The 18,965-nt window shown below is 43.6% G+C and overlaps 1 protein-coding gene and 1 pseudogene across 1 annotated transcript in view; both read left to right on the top strand.

Moving 5' to 3' along the window:
* ZYG11B (zyg-11 family member B, cell cycle regulator) overlaps nucleotides 1-18,965 on the top strand; it is a 101,775-nt gene that overhangs the window by 13,209 nt on the left and 69,601 nt on the right. Inside the window, exon 2 of the mRNA XM_003815029.5 lies at nucleotides 17,894-18,059. Coding sequence (XP_003815077.2) covers nucleotides 17,894-18,059 — 166 coding nt within the window. The remainder of the gene's footprint in view (nucleotides 1-17,893; nucleotides 18,060-18,965) is intronic.
* On the top strand, nucleotides 15,762-15,903 carry LOC112438776 (U2 spliceosomal RNA; annotated as a pseudogene).

Raw genomic sequence — 18,965 nt, 5'->3', positions numbered from 1 at the left:
GATTCTCCTGCCTCAGCCTCCTGAGTAGCTGGGATTACAGGCATGCACCACCACACCTGGCTAATTTTGTATTTTTAGTAGAGACGGGGTTTCTCCATGTTGGTCTCAAACTCCCGACCTCAGGTGATCCGCCCACCTTGGCCTCCCAAAGTGCTGGGATTACAGGTGTGAGCCACCATGCCCGGCCAGGACTCTTTTTTTTAAAGCTGGAATATTCTTGGTTATATAACATTTATAATTTTCATTTCATAGGCCCTGTAACCTTTTTTTTTTTTTTTTTTTGGAGACAGAGTCTCATTGTATCACCCAGGCTGGAGTGCAGTGACACGATCTTGGCTCACTGCCACCTCCACCTCCGCCTCCCGGGGTCAAGCGATTCTCCTGCCTCAGCCCCCGAGTGGTTGGGATTACAGTTACCCCTCACCACGCCTGGCTAATTTTTGTAGTTTTAGTAGAGACAGAGTTTCACCATGTTGGCCATGTGGGTCTTGAACTCTTGACCTCGGGTGATCTGCCCACCTCAGCCTCCCAAAGTGCTGGAATTACAGGTCTGAGCCAGAGCCACAGTGCCCAGCTGGCCCTGTAAACTTTCACAAGTCATTTTAACTCTCTATGCCTCCATTTTTAAATTTGTAAAATGAAAAGGTTATATTAATCCTCTGTGTGATTCCTTCCATCTCTTAAAGAAAAGGTAGTAAGATTCTAGCAAGTTAAAGGCAAGTACTATAGTAGAGTAGATACATTGTATTAGCTGTAGTACTATGGGATCTGGGCAAACTGTTTTTATAGGCTTAAATTTTGTGTAAACTTGAGCTCTAACCTCTCAATGTATTACCCACCTTTTTCACACCAGAGACCTTTTATTTCAATTAAGTTAATATTTGCAAAGTACTTTGTTTTATTTATTTATTTTAATTTGTTTTTTTTTTGAGAGAGTCTCACTCTGAAGCTCTGGCTGGAGTGCAGTAGCACGATCTTGGCTCACTACCACCTCTGCCTCCCAGGTTCAAGTGATTCTCTTGCCTCAGCCTCCCAGGCGCCCACCCCCGATGCCTGGCTAATTTTTATATTTTTAGTAGAGATGTGGTTTCACCATGTTGGCCGGGCTGGTCTTGAACTCCTGACCTCAAGTGATCTGCCTGCCTCAGCCTCCCAAAGTGCTGGTATTACAGGCATGAGCCATGCTCCTGGCCCTTGTTTTAAAGGTATTTTCATGGATATCCCATTTATTCCTCATTACTATTTTGTGGGATAGTCAAGAGGTTTAGCTTCAATTTTTCAGATAAGGAAACTGAGAAGTTAATTGACTTTCCTAAGGTCACACAGCTAGTAAGTAGCAGAGCCAGAACTGACTGTGCAAGCCCAGTGTTCTTTCCATTATTAACCCCACTTCTCTGTTTACCTTATTATATTTCAAAACTCCTGGTTATTGTAGGTAACAGGAAAATAGTGCTAAAGTATCTCTTTGAGTGGACAATTCCTGTGATCTGCTCAATGGCCACTGACCTGAATTTTTGTTTTGTTTCCTAGAATAGCTTTATCACATGACGTTAGATGAAAGAGGAGGGCATTTATGTAGCTTTCCAGCTCTTGATCTTTTTTAGGTAGAACTCTACCTCCTTGCCCTTTAGCACATATCCACTTGCCATAGTGGCCAGGCCTTAAAGTGATATGTGCAAGAAGCTTGCTTTACTTGCTTTTCAATTTGTCATCTAGGAGTCTCCAAAGAGTAGTTGGTGTTCTTTTAAAAAGAAAAACAATTCCCCATAGTTTATACCAAATAGTTCAATATCTCCATACCCTTAAACACAATGTTATCTATTGTCTGTGATCTATGCCCTTGGTACTACCTTCTTTTTTTTTTTTTTTTTTTGAGACAGGGTCTCTGTCACCCAGGCTGGGGTGCAAGTGGCACCATCTCAGCTTACTGCGACCTCCGCCTCCGGGGTTCAAGCAATTCTCATGGCTGAGTCTCCTGAGTAGCTTGGATTACAGGCATGCGTCACCACCCCCAGCTAATTTTTTGTATTTTTAGTAGAGATGGGGTTTCACCATGTTGGCCAGGCTGGTCTCCAACTCTTGGCCTCAAGTGATCTGCTCACCTTGGCCTTCCAAAGTGCTGAGATTACAGGTGTGAGCCACTGCGCCCTGCTGGTACTACCTTCTTGACCTTCCTCTTTGTCTGTAAAATGATTGCAGTTGGGGCAGGGGAGGGTAAAGGGATTAGATCATCTCTAAGGTTATAGTAGATGTTTATTTCTGGAAGCCTGACTTGGTTGAATTTGTAATAGAAAATAAAAGTTTTTGCTGGGCGGGGTGGCTCATGCCTGTAATCCCAGCACTTTGGGAGGCTGAGGCGGGTGGATCACCTGAGGTCAGGAGTTCGAGATCAGTCTGGCCAACATGGTGAAACCCCATCTCTACTAAAAATACAAAAAGTAGCCAGGTGTGGTGGCATGCACCTGTAATCCCAGCTACTCGAGAGGCTAAGGCAGGAGTATTGCTTGAATCCAAGAGGCAGAGGTTGCAGTGAGTCGAGATTGCACCATTGCACTCCAGCCTGGGGCAAAAGAGTGAGACTTCGTCTCAAAAAAAAAAAAAAAAAAAAGAAAAGAAAAGAAAAGAAAGTTTTTTAAAAACCCAAACAACTAAGAGGAGATTTTCCATGGAGTATTACAATGAGAAGTCAGAGATATCTAACATCTCAATTTCTCATAGGTACCTGTGAACTCAAATGATACTTGAGTGCCTTTCAGTTTCATTTTGGTTTCAAGGCTAGACTTGGGACTTAATATTTCTCTCTGGATACGTAGTCTTTTTCTCTAGAGGCAAATGTGTATTTTATGCTTAACAATAAATTCATGCTTGACTTTTCATTTATTCATGCAATAAACATTTAGTGCCCACTATGTAGTAGGCATTGTTTTAGGCTCTGAGAATACAGTAGAGAAGAAAATGCGGGGTTTTTTTCTATGCAGCTGATATTCTGTGGTAATAACATTTATTGAGCAGGTAGTATATGCCAGTTACTGTTCTTAGTGTGTTGCATTTAGAATTTATTTAATTCTGACAACAATCCTATGACATGGGCACTGCTCTTGTCTTCATTTTACAATCATGAAACTGAGGTTCAGGGAGATTAAGTACTTTGCTTAAGGTTATATAGGTTTGTAAATGGTAGAGGTGGCATTTTAATCCAGGCAGTCTGACTCCCAAGCCCACACTCTTCATCATAGTATTACATAGTCTTTTAGAAAGATATCCATAAAAAATCTATTTCTATCATTAAATTGTCGAGTTTGTAATTTTTGTAGTCACCTGATTTCTGGCCCAATCTTTAGAAAAAAGTCACCCAAAGATACAATAAAGGAGCACTGTGAAAGCCCTTGTGTTCTGTTACAGGAATTGTCAGTCTTAGGAAGCTTTTGGGTAGGACATCTTGAGCCTGATTCTTATGAGTTGAGAGACCAGACATGGTGACTCACGCCTATTACCCCAGCACTTTGGAGGCTGAGGCAGGAGGATCACTTGAGCCCAGGAGTTCAAACCTGAGCAACATAGTAAGACCCCGTCTCTACACAAAAACAAAAAATTAGCCAGACATGATGACACGTGCCTGTAGTCCCAGCTATTCGGATGGCTGAGGTGGGAGGATCTCTTGAGCCTGGGAAGTCGATGCTGCAGTGAGTTGTGATTATGCTATTGTACTCCAGCCTGGGTGACAGAGCAAGACCCTGTCTCTAAAAAAAATAAAAGATAGAAAAAGAGATGTAAAAGAGAGAATTTTTTTTGTATTTTTTTACAGCTGTACAATGTGTTTATGTTTTGTTACTTCAAGAGTCAAAAAGTAGGCCGGGCGCGGTGGCTCACGCCTGTAATCCCAGCACTTTGGGAGGCGGAGGCGGGCGGATCACGAGGTCAGGAGATCGAGATCGTCCTGGCTAACATGGTGAAGCCCCGTCTCTACTAAAAATACAAAAAATTAGCCGGGCGTGGTTGCAGGTGCCTGTAGTCCCAGCTGCTCGGGAGGCTGAGGCAGGAGAATGGCCTGAACCCGGAAGGTGGAGCTTGCAGTGAGCCGAGATCGTGCCACTGCACTCCAGTCTGGGCGACAGAGCGAGCCTCCGTCTCAAAAAAAAAAAAAGAGTCAAAAAGTTAATAAAAAAGTAAAAGTTCTGGGGGGCAGCCCCCGCCCGGCCAGCCGCCCCATCCAGGAGGGAGGTGGGGGGCAGCCCCCGCCCGGCCAGCCGCCCCGTCCGGGAGGTGGGGGACGCCTCTGCCCGGCCGCCCCGTCTGGGAAGTGAGGAGCCCCTCTGCCCGGCCGCCACCCCGTCTGGGAGGTATACCCAACAGCTCATTGTGAATGGGCCATGATGACGATGGCTGTTTTGTCGAATAGACAAGGGGGAAATGTGGGGAAAAGAGAGAGAAATCAGATTGTTGCTGTGTCTGTGTAGAGGGAAGTAGACGTAGGAGACTCCATTTTGTTCTGTACTAAGAAAAATTCTTCTGCCTTGGGATGCTGTTAATCTATAACCTTACCCCAACCCCATGCTCTCTGAAACATGTGCTGTGTCCACTCAGGGTTAAATGGATTAAGGGCGGTGCAAGATGTGCTTTGTTGAACAGATGCTTGAAGGCAGCATGCTAGTTAAGAGTCATCACCACTCCCTAATCTCAAGTACCCAGGGACACAAACACTGCGGAAGGCCGCAGGGTCCTCTGCCTAGGAAAACCAGAGACCCTTGTTCACTTGTTTATCTGCTGACCTTCCCTCCACTATTGTCCTATGACCCTGCCAAAACCCCTCTCCGAGAAACACCCAAGAATGATCAATAAATACTAAAAAAAAAGAAAAAAAAAGTAAAAGTTCATAAAATCGCTAAGAAAGTTACAGTAAGATAATGTTAATTTATTACTGAAGAAAGAACAAGTTTGCTCAGGAGTTCGAGACCAGCCTGGGCAACATAGCAAGACTTTGTCTTTACCAAAAATAAAAAAAAATTAGCTGGGTGCTTTGGTGCACACCTGTAGTCCCACGTATTCCAAAGGCTAAGGTGAGAGGATCGCTTGATTCCAGGAAATTGAGACCGCAGTGAGCTATGATCACACTACTGTACTCCAGCCTGGGTGATAGATTCTGTCCCCACCCCCCCAAAAAGAAAAAACATTTAAATAAATTTAGTGTAGCTTAAGTATTTATAGTCTACAATAGTGTGCAGTAATGTCCTAGGCCTTCACATTCACTATCACTGATTCAACTGATTTATTCCAAGTACCTTCCAGTCCTGCAAGCTCCATTTATGTTAAGTCCCCTCTACAGGTGTACCATTTTTTATCTTCTATGCCTATTCCTACTGTACCTTTTCTTTTCTTCCTTTTTTTTTTGAGACAGAGTCTCGCTCTGTCACCCAGACTGGAGTGCAGTGGCACAATTGATCTCAGCTCACTGCAACCTCCGCCTCCTGGGTTCAAGCGATTCTCCTGCCTCAGCCTTCCCAGTAGCTAGGACTACAGGCACAAGCCACCACACCCAGCTAATTTTTTTATTTTTAGTAGAGATGGGGTTTTACCATGTTGGCCAGGCTGATCTCAAACTCCTAACCTTAAGTGATCTGCCCACCTCAGCCTCTCAAAGTGCTGGGATTACAGATGTGAGCCACTGCATCCAGCCTTTTTCTATGTTTAGATTTTTCAGATACACAAATACTTAACATTTTGTTACAGTTGCCTACAGTATTCAGTACAGTAACATGCTGTACAGGTTTTTGCATCCTATCTACCACCTCTGTGATCACACAATGACAAAATTGCCTAATGACACATTTCTCAGAATGTATTCCTGTTGTTAAGCAACACATGACTGTACTAATATTATCCCCACTCTACATAGGACAGAACTGAGTGTCAGAAGAGCTAGGTAATTTGCCCATTGTGATAACACTAGAATTCAACTTCAGTTCTACTGTTGTTCTTAACTACGATATTTCTAGAGAAGGGCTGGGTACGGTAGCTCACACCTGTAATCCCAGCACTTTGGGAGGCCAAGGCGGGCGGATCACAAGGTCAGGAGATCGAGACCATCCTGGCTAACATGGTGAAACCCCGTCTCTACTGAAAATACAAAAAGTTAGCCGGGCGTGGTGGCACGCGCCTGTAGTCCCAGCTACTCAGGAGGCTGAGGCAGGAGAATCTCTTGAACCCGGGAGGCGGAGGAGGTTGCAGTGAGCTGAGATCGCGCCACTGCACTCCAGCCTGGCAGAGCGAGACTCCATCTCAAAAAAAAAAAAAAATTTTCTAGAGAAGTCATTTTTGTGCCTCAGCTTTCTTAACTGTAAAATGAAAATTTTAATACTTTTTCTTCTACTTTGTAAGGTTATTGTGAGTATCAAATGAAATCAGGATGTGAATATGCTTTGTTTACTGTAAGGCATTGCTACCAGCATAATTCACAAAGGATATTTTTTCTTATAATTAACCAAAACATAAACCTCATTGCTCAGAGATTCTGAAGTCCACAAGTGCTCAGAATGTTGAAATGCTTCTTTGCCATGGCTCTGGCAATACAGTAACAGAATGAAGCTTTTAATACACAAAACAAACTAACCAACAAAACAGATAACTGACTGAGTCTTGGGGAAATTACTGAGAATACCTCTAGTTGAGTGTTGTGTAAATGACTAAATACTTCAAGGCAGGAGCATTTAGGAAGACCAATAAAAACCGGAGTGGGGGTTGTGGGAAGGAAGGGTAGAGATTAAAAGAAAGCTATGAGAAGGTTTAGGAAGAGCTAATGGATTGAGATTCCTTTTTTGCCTTGTCTTCATTGCCCCATGCTCTCTGGTATGCCTTGCTTTTATAAGAAGCTGTGGTTCAAGAGCAGAGGATCTGCTTATAGGTAGTTCATTTATTCATACTTACTTCTTACTCAGTAGACACTGAAACATTTACTCTGTAAGCATAGGGGATAAGGCATGGTTCTAACCTGGTGGTTTTCTTTGTTTTTGTTTGTTATAGAGTCTCACTCTGTTGCCCAGGCTGGAGTGCAGTGGCGCGATCTTGGCTCACTGCAACCTCCGCCTCCCGGTTCAAGCAATTCTCCTGCCTCAGCCTCCCGAGCAGCTGAGATTACAGGCATCCACCACCATGCCCAGCTAATTTTTGTATTTTTAGTAGAGATGGGGTTTCACCATGTTGGCCAGGCTGGTCTTGAACTCCCGACCTCAAGCAATCCACCCATCTCAGCCTCCCAAAGTGATGGGATTACAGGTGTGAGCCACTGCATCCGGCTGTTTTTTTTGTTTTGTTTTGTTTTGACGGAATTTTACTCTTGTTGCCCAGGCTGGAGTGCAATGGTGCAAACAAGGGGAGAATCGCTTGAATATTTAACTTTTTTTTTTTTTTGAGATGGAGTCTCACTCTGTCGCCTAGGCTGGAGTGCAGTGGCACTCGATCTCGGCTCACTGCAACCTCCACCTCCTGGGTTCAAGCAATTCTCCTGCCTCAGCCTCCTGAATAGCAACTACAGGCGCGTGCCACCACGCCCAGCTAATTTTTTGTATTTTTTTTAGTAGAGACGGGGTTTCACTGTGTTAGCCAGGATGGTCTCGACCTCGTGATCCACCCGCCTTGGCGCCCCAAAGCGTTGGGATTACAGGTGTGAGCCACCGCACCTGGCGAATATTTAACTCTTTAAGTTATGACCTGTGTGGTCTAGTCTTAGTGCAGTGTCATAATCCATGGAACACAATCCTGCAACCAAAAAGTCATTTTGAAATAACTCAGAGTCTTTATTTGCATTTCTTGAAACATCATGAAGTAGAATAGAGTTCACAGATACACCAAGCAGAATTATTAACCCTTTCTGTATCCCCCAAACCCAGCATAGTCCCTGATATTTACCTATTAGAAGAACAAAAAGGAGAATGAGTTCAAATTAGGAGAGTGATAAAGGGACTTCCCCAGTTTCTGAAAAATTGTGCCAATTTACACTCCGACCAGCAGTATTTGAGAGGGCCAATCTGGGCAAACTTTACTTGAAAAATTCACATTTATCAGGTTTATATCATGTCCCAAAAAAACACTATATTAACCAAAAAAATAAAGATCGGCCACTGTTTTTTTTTTTTTTTTTGCGGCTGGAATTCTTTTTCCTATTTGCTATAGAATATATTTTCAGCCATTGCTCAGGGACTGTGTCACTCTGCTTGCTGTACTTGAGGTAATTACAGGGCTTCATTATCTCTTCTGACCATAATTAACAGATCTGGGTTAAATCTGGGATTTATTTTTGGAGTTTTTTTTTTTTGGCGGGTAAGGTCTTAACTCCCCCCTCCATCCTTTCCCTCCATCTGAGAGGCTTTATGGGTAAGACAAAGGGCATGATATTTGTCATTGAAGATTGGTTCAAGGTCCAGTTCTGCCACATTCTAAATATATGAACTTGGGTACATTATTATTTCTGAGTTCCAGCATCCTCATATACAAAATGGTATCTAGTATAGAAGTTCTACAAGAAAGTTGTGAGGGGTAAATGATACAATGTGTGTAAGAAATGTGTTGTATGAATGTTGATCAGTCTTTCAAAGAACACTTGCCTGTCTACTAGGGTGCCAGATGTTATACTAGGTTCTGGGTATTAAGAAAAAGTCAGCACTGATTTCCTGTTTGATTCTTTACTACATTTCATCAATTCTTTTCTGCAAAATATTTTTCACTTTTGATTTTTTTTTTTTTGCATTTTCATTGCCTGTACTCTAATCCATAGCATCTTCACCTCCTGTCTGGGCCACTGTTAACTAGTTAGTCCCAAGTTGTATTTTGGCATTTATTTCAAAGCCAGACTAATAATTATTCTGTTTGAGAGATGATATGGTGTAGCAGAAAAAGTATGGACTTCATTATTAACAGACCTGGATTTGTATCTTGGCCCCACTTTCTACAGTATGTGACACTGGGAAAGTTCCTTTACCACTCTCTTAATTTGAACTCACTCTTTTTTTTTCTCTCTCTCTCGTAACAGGTAAAAATCAGGGACTGCATGTGGTTCTAGGGATAAAGGAAGGGTTAACAAGTTACTTCTACTTGAAGAGTTCATGGCTGAGTGGGGTAAACAGATACAGTCATAGATAACCATGGTGTAACATGGAATTGTAAAAGAAAACTAGCTTGGGAATCAGATATAAAGGGCAGTGTATGTAGTGGTAAAAGCACAGATTTAACTCTAGAGTCAGATTGCTTGGGGTCTAATCCTGACTCTACCATTTATTAGCTCTGTAATCTTGAGCAAATTACTTAAACTCTGATAGCCTCAATGTCCTTATCTGTAGAATAGGGATACTGATGGAATTTAATTTATAGAATTCTTATGAGAAATAAATGAAATTATATATGTAAAGCACTTAGCATAGTTAGTAGCATATAGCACATAGCATATATTAGCATATAAGTGCTCTACAATTATAATTATGATATTAGTAGAGTAGTTAAGAACTTAAAAATATAAGCTTTGGCCTCATTCTTGTGTTGAAGTCTGGGTTTAGCAATATATTGGCCATGTGAATATGGGGGAAGATTTAACCTAAGCCTTATTTTCCTCATCTTTAAAATGCAATAATGTAATTGTGCTCGGCTCAGGATGTAGAAATGGAAAGAGATCTGCACCAGGACCTGATACAGAATAAATGCCTTGTAAAAGATAGCTGTCGTGATTTTTATTCTTGCTCTGCCATCTGCTGGCTGTTTTATCTCTGATATGTAAATTAATCTTTCTGAGCCTCAGTTTACTTTTGTTCAAAACAAAGTTGTTTATTGAAGATTGAAAATATTTATGAAGTACATAGATTGGTGGCTGGCACCACACAGTTGTCATTCAGTACACAGTAGCTGTTTTTAATGGTACAATTTAATTTTTCAGGTGCTGAGAATAAAATTAATTCTGCCTTAGAAATTAGGAAAGACATCACAGAAGTAGTGAGCTTTGAATTTTGAAAGATGAGGCTGGCTGGGCATGGTGGCACATGCCTGTAATCCCAGCACTTTGGGAGTCTGAGGCGGGCAGATCACCTGAGTTCAGGAATTCGAGAGTAGCCTGGCCAACATGGTGAAACCCTGTCTCCACTGAAAATCTAAAAATTAGCTGGGCGTCGTGCACGCGCCTGTAATCCCAGTTACTTGGGAATCTGAGGCAGGAGAATCACTTGAACTGGGAGGTGGAGGTTGCAGTGGGCACAAGAATCACTTGAATGGGGAGGTGGAGGTTGTGGTGAGCCAAGATCACACCACTGCACTCCAGCCTGGGCAACAGAGTGAGCTTCCATCTCAAAAAAAAAAAAAAAAAAAAAAAAAAAATGGCTGGGCGTGGTTGCTCACGCCTGTAATCCCAGCACTTTGGGAGGCTAAGGCAGGCAGATTGCCTGAGGTCAGGGGTTCAAGACCAGTCTGGCTAACATGGTGAAACCCCGTTTCTACTAAAAATACAAAAAAATTAGTCAAGTGTGGTGCCGCGTGCCTATAATCCCAGGTACTTGGGAGGCTGAGGCAGGAGAATCGCTTGAACCCGGGAGGTGGAGGTTGCAGTGACCCGAGATCGTGCCATTGCATTCCAGCTTGGACAACAAGTGCCAAACTATCTCCAAAAAAATAAACAAAATACATAAATAAAAAAAGAAAGATGAGTGAGATTTTTGCTATAAAAGGACTAACAAAAGCTCTGAGATGTGAAAATATCTGTTACAGTACTTAAGGAACAGTAAGTGCTAGGTTGCTTAAACATGCAGTTTAGTGTATCTGGCAGGTAGCTTGTTTGGGGCAGGGAGAGGGGAACAGTGAGAAAGGCTAGAGAGGAAGATTGGAACTAGCTAGGAAAATGTTTCGAATACCTTGCTAAAGTGTTTATACTTTATAGGTCTCTCTTTTTCCAACTTTTACTTGTAACAACTGAAGAAACTAAACTTGGCTGGGGAATAGAGGAGGGAATTACTTGAAGCCAGTGTTCAAACAGGAATTTCTTGGTGATCTTGTGGGGTTTATTTTTTTTTATTTTTTATTTTTTTGAGATGGAGTTTTGCTCTCGTCACCCAGGCTGGAGTGCAATGGCGCGATCTTGGCTCACCGCAACCTCCGCCTCCCGGGTTGCCACCACGCTTGGCTAATTTTTGTATTTTTATTAGAGACGGGGTTTTGACATGTTGGCCAGGCTTGTCTTGAACTCCTGACCTCAGGTGATCCGCGTGCCTCAGCCTCCCAAACTGCTGGGATTACAGGCATGAGCCACCGTGCCCATCCTTATCAATTTTCAAAATACAGAGTTGATATTTCCCTGGTGTCCTTCAAAGATAACTAGTTGGTTTTTATTTTGTATCATTATGAACTCATGAATTGAACATATTTGAGGTGCAATTCAATGTAGTTTTCAGCCGTTTTCCTGATCTTTGAAATGTGGAGTTTGGATAAGATGACCTCTAACCATCATTAGCATTTTGATGTATTTATTTCTAGTCTTGTGTTTACACTTGTTTAAACTATTTATTTTATTTTAATTTAGTTTTGAGACAGAGTCTTGCTCTGTCACCCAGGCAGTAGAGCAGTGGCACAATGTTGGCTCACTGCAACCTCTGCCTCCGGGGTTCAGGCGATTCTCCTGCCTCAGCCTCCCAAAATGCTGGGCTTACAAGTGTGAGCCACTCTGCCTGGCCCCCAGCAACTATTTTTTTTTTTTTTTGAGACGGAGTTTCACTCTTGTTACCCAGGCTAGAGTGCAGTGGCGCAATCTCGGCTCACTGCAACCTCTGCCTCCCAGGTTCAAGTGATTCTCCTGCCTCAGCCTGCTGAATAGCTGGGATTACAGGCATGGGCCACCATGCCTGGCTAATTTTTGTATTTTTAATAGAGACAGAGTTTCACTGTGTTGGTCAGGTTGATCTTGAACTCCTGACCTCAGGTGATCTGCCTGCCTTGGCCTCTCAAAGTGCTGAGATTACAGGTGTGAGCCATCGTGCCTGACTCTGGCAACTATTTTTAATAACAGCTTTATTGAGATATAATTCACATACCATGCATTTCACCTATTAAAGTGTACCCAGTTCAGTGGTTTTTAGTATATGCAGAGTGGTGCAACTATAGCCACAATCAATTTTAGAACATTTTCATCACTCCAAAAAGAAGCCCTGTGCCCACTAGCATTCACTTTCCATTTTCTTCTAACCCACCTTCCCTCTAACCCTAAGCAACCAATAATCTCCTTTCTGTCTCTGTAGATTTACTTCTTCTGAACAGTTCATACAAATGGGATCATACAATATGTGGTTTTTTTGTGACTGGCTTCTTCCACTTAGCATGTTTTCAAGGCTCATTCATGTTGTACAGTACATCAGCATTCCTGTTTTGCTAAGTAGTATTCCATTATGGGGCTGTACTATATTTTGTTTATCCAGTCATCTGGTTTTTGTTGTTTTTGAAATAGAGTCTTGCTCTGTCACCCAGGCTGGAATGCAGTGGTGCCATCACGACTCACTGTAACCTCCCACTTCAGCTCCTGAGTAACTAAGACTACAGATACCTGCTACCACACCCAGCAAATTTTTGTGTTTTTTGTAGAGATGGGGTTTCGCCATGTTGCCCAGGCTGGTCTCAAACTTCTGGGCCCAAGTGATCCTCCCAAAGTACTGGGATTACAATTGTGAGCCATCACGCCCACCCCATCCCACCCTACCCATTTATCAGTTTTGATGGATATATTTGGGTTGTTTCTACTATGATATAGTTAAAAAAAAAAAAAAATAGCCAGCGCGGTGGCTCACACCTGTAATCCCAGCACTTTGGGAGGCCGAGGCGGGCAGATCACTTGAGGTCAGGAGTTTGAGACCAGCCTGGCCAACATGGTGAAACCCCGTCTCTACCAAAAATACAAAAATTAGCTGGGCGTGGTGGCATGTGCCTGTAGTCCCAGCTATTCTGGAGACTGAGGCAGGAGAATCACTGGAACCTGACATGAGGCAGAGGTTGCAGTGAGCCAAGATTACACCACTGCACTCCAGCCTGAGTGACAGAGCAAGACTCCGTCTCAAAAACACACAAAAAAACCCCCCAAAATTTGGTCTTCATACCCTGTTTCTTGCACGTTAGCTCCCAAACCCCTTGGAAGCTCTGAAGTGAAAAGAGTTTTTGTATGCTAATGAGTTGACTGGTGTCCAGGAGCCCCTAGATAACTTCTTTCTGGGCTGGTTGCCAGAAGGACCAAGGCATGTGTTAGGAAAAACAACATTTTTTCCTTCTTTATACTCCTTTAATTCACACCACTCTCAATATTTTTGATACCAAACCATATAGTAGGAGAAAACAAACTGTTTTCTCCTACTGTACTCTCAACACAGAACACTTCTGTGACCAGATGTGTGGTTTTTTTTTTTTTCCCTATACGGAGCAATTCTCCTATTCTCAGCAGACATCAATTGGGTGCCCTAAAATTTACCTCAGTTCTGACAGTAACCAGCGTTAACAGAGACCTCACAGGTGAGGGGCTCACTTCCACAAGATGGCCTCCCTCAGATGCCAATTCAGGTAGTAGGTCTCTGGATTAACCACAACACCTGTCAGTCTTGGCTACAAATTGGAGGTTCCCACACCTCCCTCCCTGGGTTTGATAATTTGCCAGAGTGCTCACAGAACCCATGAAAAGTTTACTTACTTTAATACAAAGGATATTTTAAAGGATACAAATGAACAGCCAGATGGAAGAGATACATAGGGCAACCTATGGGGGAAGGAGCTTGAAGCTTCCATGCCTTCTCCAGCACACCCTACCCCACCCCTAGCACTTCAATGTGTGCAGCAGCCTGGATACTTTCCAAACCCCATTTTTGGGTGATTTTGTGGATGCATTATTACATATGCATGATTGATTAAATCATTGGCCATTGGTTATTAACAACTTTGAGTCCCTCTCCCCTCCCTGGAAGTTAATGGCAAGTGAAGTGCCTTCCTGAATTCTGTGAGTCATATTAGCAGATTATCAAACATGAGGCCCTCCTCAGGGGATCTTGGATTCCCACAGTTTATAGTTCATTGGTCAGAAGTACAAGTGGAAATCTGGGACTTGTGACTGGCACCTGCAGTGGGGACAGTGGCCTAAACTGTAGTGCTATGCTAATTCTGGGTAGTTAGTGTCAGAATCGAATTGAATTGTAGGATACCCAGTTGGTGTCAGAACTGGTTGTTGGCGTGGGAAAAGCCCAGAAATTTGGTGTCAGTAGTGTTGTGAGTAAAAACAATTCGGACCATTTTTTTTTTCTTGGGGAGGGGACAGAGTCTCGCTATGTCGCCCAGGCTGGAGTGCAGCAGCATGATCTCAGCTCACTGCAACCTCTGCCTCCTGTGTTCAAGTGATTCTCCTGCTTCAGCCTCCTGAATAGCTGGGATTACAGAAGTGCACCACCACACCCAGCTAATTTTTGTATTTTTAGGAGTGACGGGGTTTCACCAAGTTGGTTAGGCTGGTCTTGAACACCTGACCTCATGATCCACCCACCTCGGCCTCCCAAACTTCTAGGATTACAGGTGTGAGCTGCCGTGCCTGACCTCAGACCACTTTTTAACTATTATGAACAATGCTTCTGTAAACATTCATATACAAGATTTTGTGTGGACATGTTTTTATTTCTGGGTATATACTTAGGAGTAGAATTGCTGGATCGTATTGGTAACTGTTTAATTTTGTAATAAACTGCTAAGCTGTTTTCCAAGGCAGCTGCAACATTTTTATTTCCACCAGTAATGTATGAGGTTTCCAACTTTTTCTCCCATCAGCAATTATTGTCCATGGTTGTTCTTCTTCTGGTTGTTGTTGTTGTTGTTCTTTTTTTTTTTTTTTTGACAGAGTCTCGCTCTGTCACCCAGGCTGGCGTGCAATGGCGTGATCTTGGCTTATTGCAATCTCCACCTCCCAGGTTCAAGCAATTCTCCTGCCTCAGCCTTACCCTAGTAGCTGAGATTACAGGTATCTGCCAACATGCCTGGCTAATTTTTTGTGTTTTTTTGTTTTTTTTGAGACAGAGTTTCGCTCTTGTTGCCCAGGTCGGAGTGCAATGGTGTGATCTCGGCTCATCGCAACCTCTGCCTCCCGGGTGCAAGCGATTCTCCTGCCTCAGCCTCCCAAGTAGCTGGGATTACAGGCATGCACCACCACGCCCAGCTAATTTTGTATTTTTAGTAGAGATGGGGTCTCTCCATGTTGGTCAGGCTGGTCTTGAACTCCCGACCGCAGGTGATCCACACGCCTCGGCCTCCCAAAGTGCTGGGATTACAGGTGTAAGCCACTGTGCCTGGTCACTTTTTGTATTTTTACTAGAGACGGGGTTTTACCATGTTGGCCAGGCTGGTCTCGAACTCCTGACCTTAGGTGATCTGTCTGCCTCGGCCTCCCAAGTATTACAGGTGTGAGCCACTGTGCCTGGCCCCCTTTGCCTTTTTTTTTTTCTTTTTTTTGAGATGGAGTCTGGCTCTATTGCCCAGGCTTGAGTGCAGTGGCACCATCCTGCCTTACTGCAACCTCTGCCTCCTGGGTTCAAGCGATTCTCCTGCCTCAGCCTCCCAAGTAGCTGGGACTACAGACACCTACAACCACACCAGCTAATTTTTGTATTTTTAGTAGAGACGAGGCTTCACCATGTTGGCCAGGCTGGTCTCGAACTCCTGACCTCAGGTGATCCGCCCACCTTGGGCTCCCAAACTGTTGGGAGGCCACTGCACCTGGCCTACCTTTGACTATTTCTCGGCCTTTTGGCTAAGATCAAGTGTAGTATCTGTTCTTATCAGTTTATTTTACATTTATTTATTTTTTGAGATGGAGTTTCCCTCTTGTCGCCCAGGCTGGAGTGCAATGGCGCAATCTCGGCTGACTGCAACCTCCGCCTCCCGGGTTCAAGCGATTCTCCTGCCTCAGCCTCCCAAGTAGCTGGGGTTACAGGCATGCGCCACCACACCTGGGTAATTTTTGTATTTTTTGTAGAGATGGGGTTTCACCATGTTCCTCAGACTGGTCTCAAACTGCTGGGCTCAGGCAATATTCCTGCCTCAGCCTTTCAGAGTTCTGGCATTGCAGGCATTAGCCACCGTGCCCTTTTCACTTTCTTTATGGTGATCTTTGAAGCACAAAAGTTTTTAATTTTTTTGAAGTTTAATAGATATACATTGGTGTCATATCTAAGAAACTTTACTGAACTAAAGCCCGGACTTTTTACACCTGTGTTTTCTTCTAAGAGAAACAATCTTAGCTCTTCTATTTAGGACCTTGATCTATTTTGTGGTAATTTTTCTATATGATGTGAGATAGGACTTTGTCTTTATTCTTTTGTATGTTGATGTCCAGTGGTCCCAGCATCATTTGTTGAAAAGCCTATTCTTTTTTTTTTTTTGAGACGGAGTCTTGCTCTGTCGCCCAGGCTGTGGAGTGCAGTGGCATGATCTCGGCTCACTGCAAGCTCCGCCTCCTGTGTTCACGCCATTCTCCTGCCTCAGCCACCGGAGTAGCTGGGGCTACAGGCGCCCGCCACCATGCCTGGCTAATTTTTTTGTATTTTTAGTAGAGATGGGATTTGACCGTGTTAGCCAGGATGGTCTCGATCTCCTGACCTCATGATCCGCCCACCTCGGCCTCCCAAAGTGCTGGGATTACAGGCGGGAGCCACTGCGCCCGGCCAAAAAGCAAGCCCGTTGAATTATCCTGGCATTCTTGTCAATATCAATTGACCACGAATGTAAGAGTTTATTGCTGAACTCTGAATTCTAGTTCATTGATCTATGTGTCTATCCTTATGCTGGTGCCATACAGTTTTGATTACTTTAGTAATCAAAGTCTTTCAACTTTGTTTTTCTTTTCCAAGATCGTTTTGGCTATTCTAGGTGTTGCATTTCCATATGAATCTTAGGATAAGCTTGTCTTTTTTGTTTGTTTTATGAGACGGAGTTTCGCTCTTGTTGCCCAGGCTAGAGTGCAATGGCATAATCTCAGCTCACTGCAACCTCTGCCTCCCAGGTTCAAGCAGTTCTCCTGCCTCAGCCTCCCAAGTAGCTGGGATTACAGGCATGTGCCGCCACACCTGGCTAATTTTGTATTAGTGTTTAGTGGAGACAGGGTTTCTCCATGTTGGTCAGGCTGGTCTCGAACTCCCGACCTCAGGTGATCCACCTGCCTCGGCCTCCCAAAGTGCTGGGATTACAGGCGTGAGCCACCACACCCGGCTTTGTTTGTTTTTTGAGACAGAGCCTCACTCTATCACCCAGGCTGGAGTTCAGTGGCATAATCTCGGCTCACTACAACTTCCGCCTCTTGGATTCAAGTGATTCTCCTGCCTCAGCCTCCTGAGTAGCTGGAACTACAGGCGTCCACCACCATGCCTAGCTAATTTTTGTATTTTTAGTGGAGATGGGGTTTTGCCATGTTGGCCAGGCTGGTCTCGAACTCCTGGCCTCATGTGATCCTCCCACCTCGGCCCTACCCTATTTTTAAAAAATAGCTCTCTCAGCTTCATACTCATGTCTGAACAGCATATTGTGATGCTTTAGTTGGTTACAAGCTTCCTAAGCTCTGAGGTCTTCCGCTCACCATCCCTGACTGATTAGAACCCCCTGCTGTGTGCTTACTTAATACCCAGTGTGTCCTCTATTTTAATACTAAAGGGGCTGTATGTAAATGTTTGTTTCAGTGTTTCACTTCTATTGCTTCTTGAGAACATAGATCACAGATTGTATTCCACTGCCTTACACAGTGTCTAGCATATGATAGACACTAAAGAAATACTTGTGAAATGAGTAAATGAATGTTTTGTTCTCTGCTTTTCTGGAAACTAACTAGTTGGTTTTTGTGTTTCTTTTATATTTTTCCCTGGGCTCCAAGGAGGAGGCGTCTCCCTATTCCTTACTTGATATCTGCTTGAATTTCTTGACTACTCACCTTGAGAAGTTCTGTTCAGCCAGACAAGATGGAACATTGTGTCTGCAGGAACCTGGAGTATTCCCACAGGAGGTGGCTGATCGACTGCTTCGGACCATGGCTTTTCATGGTAAAAAAATAAACAGAGGAAACAAAAATTATGTGCTGTTAATTGGATTTGATTTTGAAGTGCTACAGTAGCCATTTAATTATTTTCTTAGAAATAACTGAGAAGGCCAAATGAGCCTGATTCCAGGACTATGAATTCATTTATTTTTACCTATCTTGCCTCTTACTGTGTAATTTATAATAAATATTTTTCATTTTTTTTTTTTTTTCCTTGACAGGGTCTCACTCTGTTACCCAGGCTGGAGTGCAGTGGTGCAAACACGGCTCACTGCAGTCTCAACCTCCTGGGCTCAGGTGATCCTCCCAGCTCAGCCTCCCGTGTAGCTGGGACCACAGGCTTGTGCCACCACATCTGGCTAATTTCAACATTTTTCATTTCTAATGGGGCAAACCTTTTTTTTTGACTTTGAGAAGTCTTTTTTTTTTTTAATTTTTTTAAATTTTTTAAGAAACAGGGCCTTGTGCTGTTGCCCAGGCTGGAGTACAGTAGCACAAAACTCCTGGGCTCATGTGATCCTCCTGGTTCAGCTTCCTGAGTAGCTGGGACTATAGCTTGGCTAATTTTTTTATTTTTATTTTTATAGAGATAAGGTCTCACTCTGTTGCCAAGGCTGGCCTCACACTCCTTTCCTCAAGCAATCTTCCAACCTTGGCCTCCCAAAGCACTGGGATCATAGGCATGAGCCACCATGCCCAGGTGAGAAGTCATTCTTATGTCAGAAATAACTCCTATAACTTGTATCCATTTGGAGGTTTGCCAGTATAAAATACCTTACATCGGGCCGGGCGTGGTGGCTCATGCCTGTAATCCCAGCACTTTGGGAGGCCGAGGCAGGTGAATCACCTGAGGTCAGGAGTTCGAGACCAGCCTGGCCAAGATGGCGAAACCCCATCTTTACTAAAATAC

Source organism: Pan paniscus, chromosome 1 (assembly GCF_029289425.2).
Source record: "Pan paniscus chromosome 1, NHGRI_mPanPan1-v2.0_pri, whole genome shotgun sequence".
NCBI lineage: Eukaryota > Metazoa > Chordata > Mammalia > Primates > Hominidae > Pan > Pan paniscus.
Note: the sequence above shows the minus strand (reverse complement) of the source record. Positions and strands in the feature narration are given on the sequence as shown.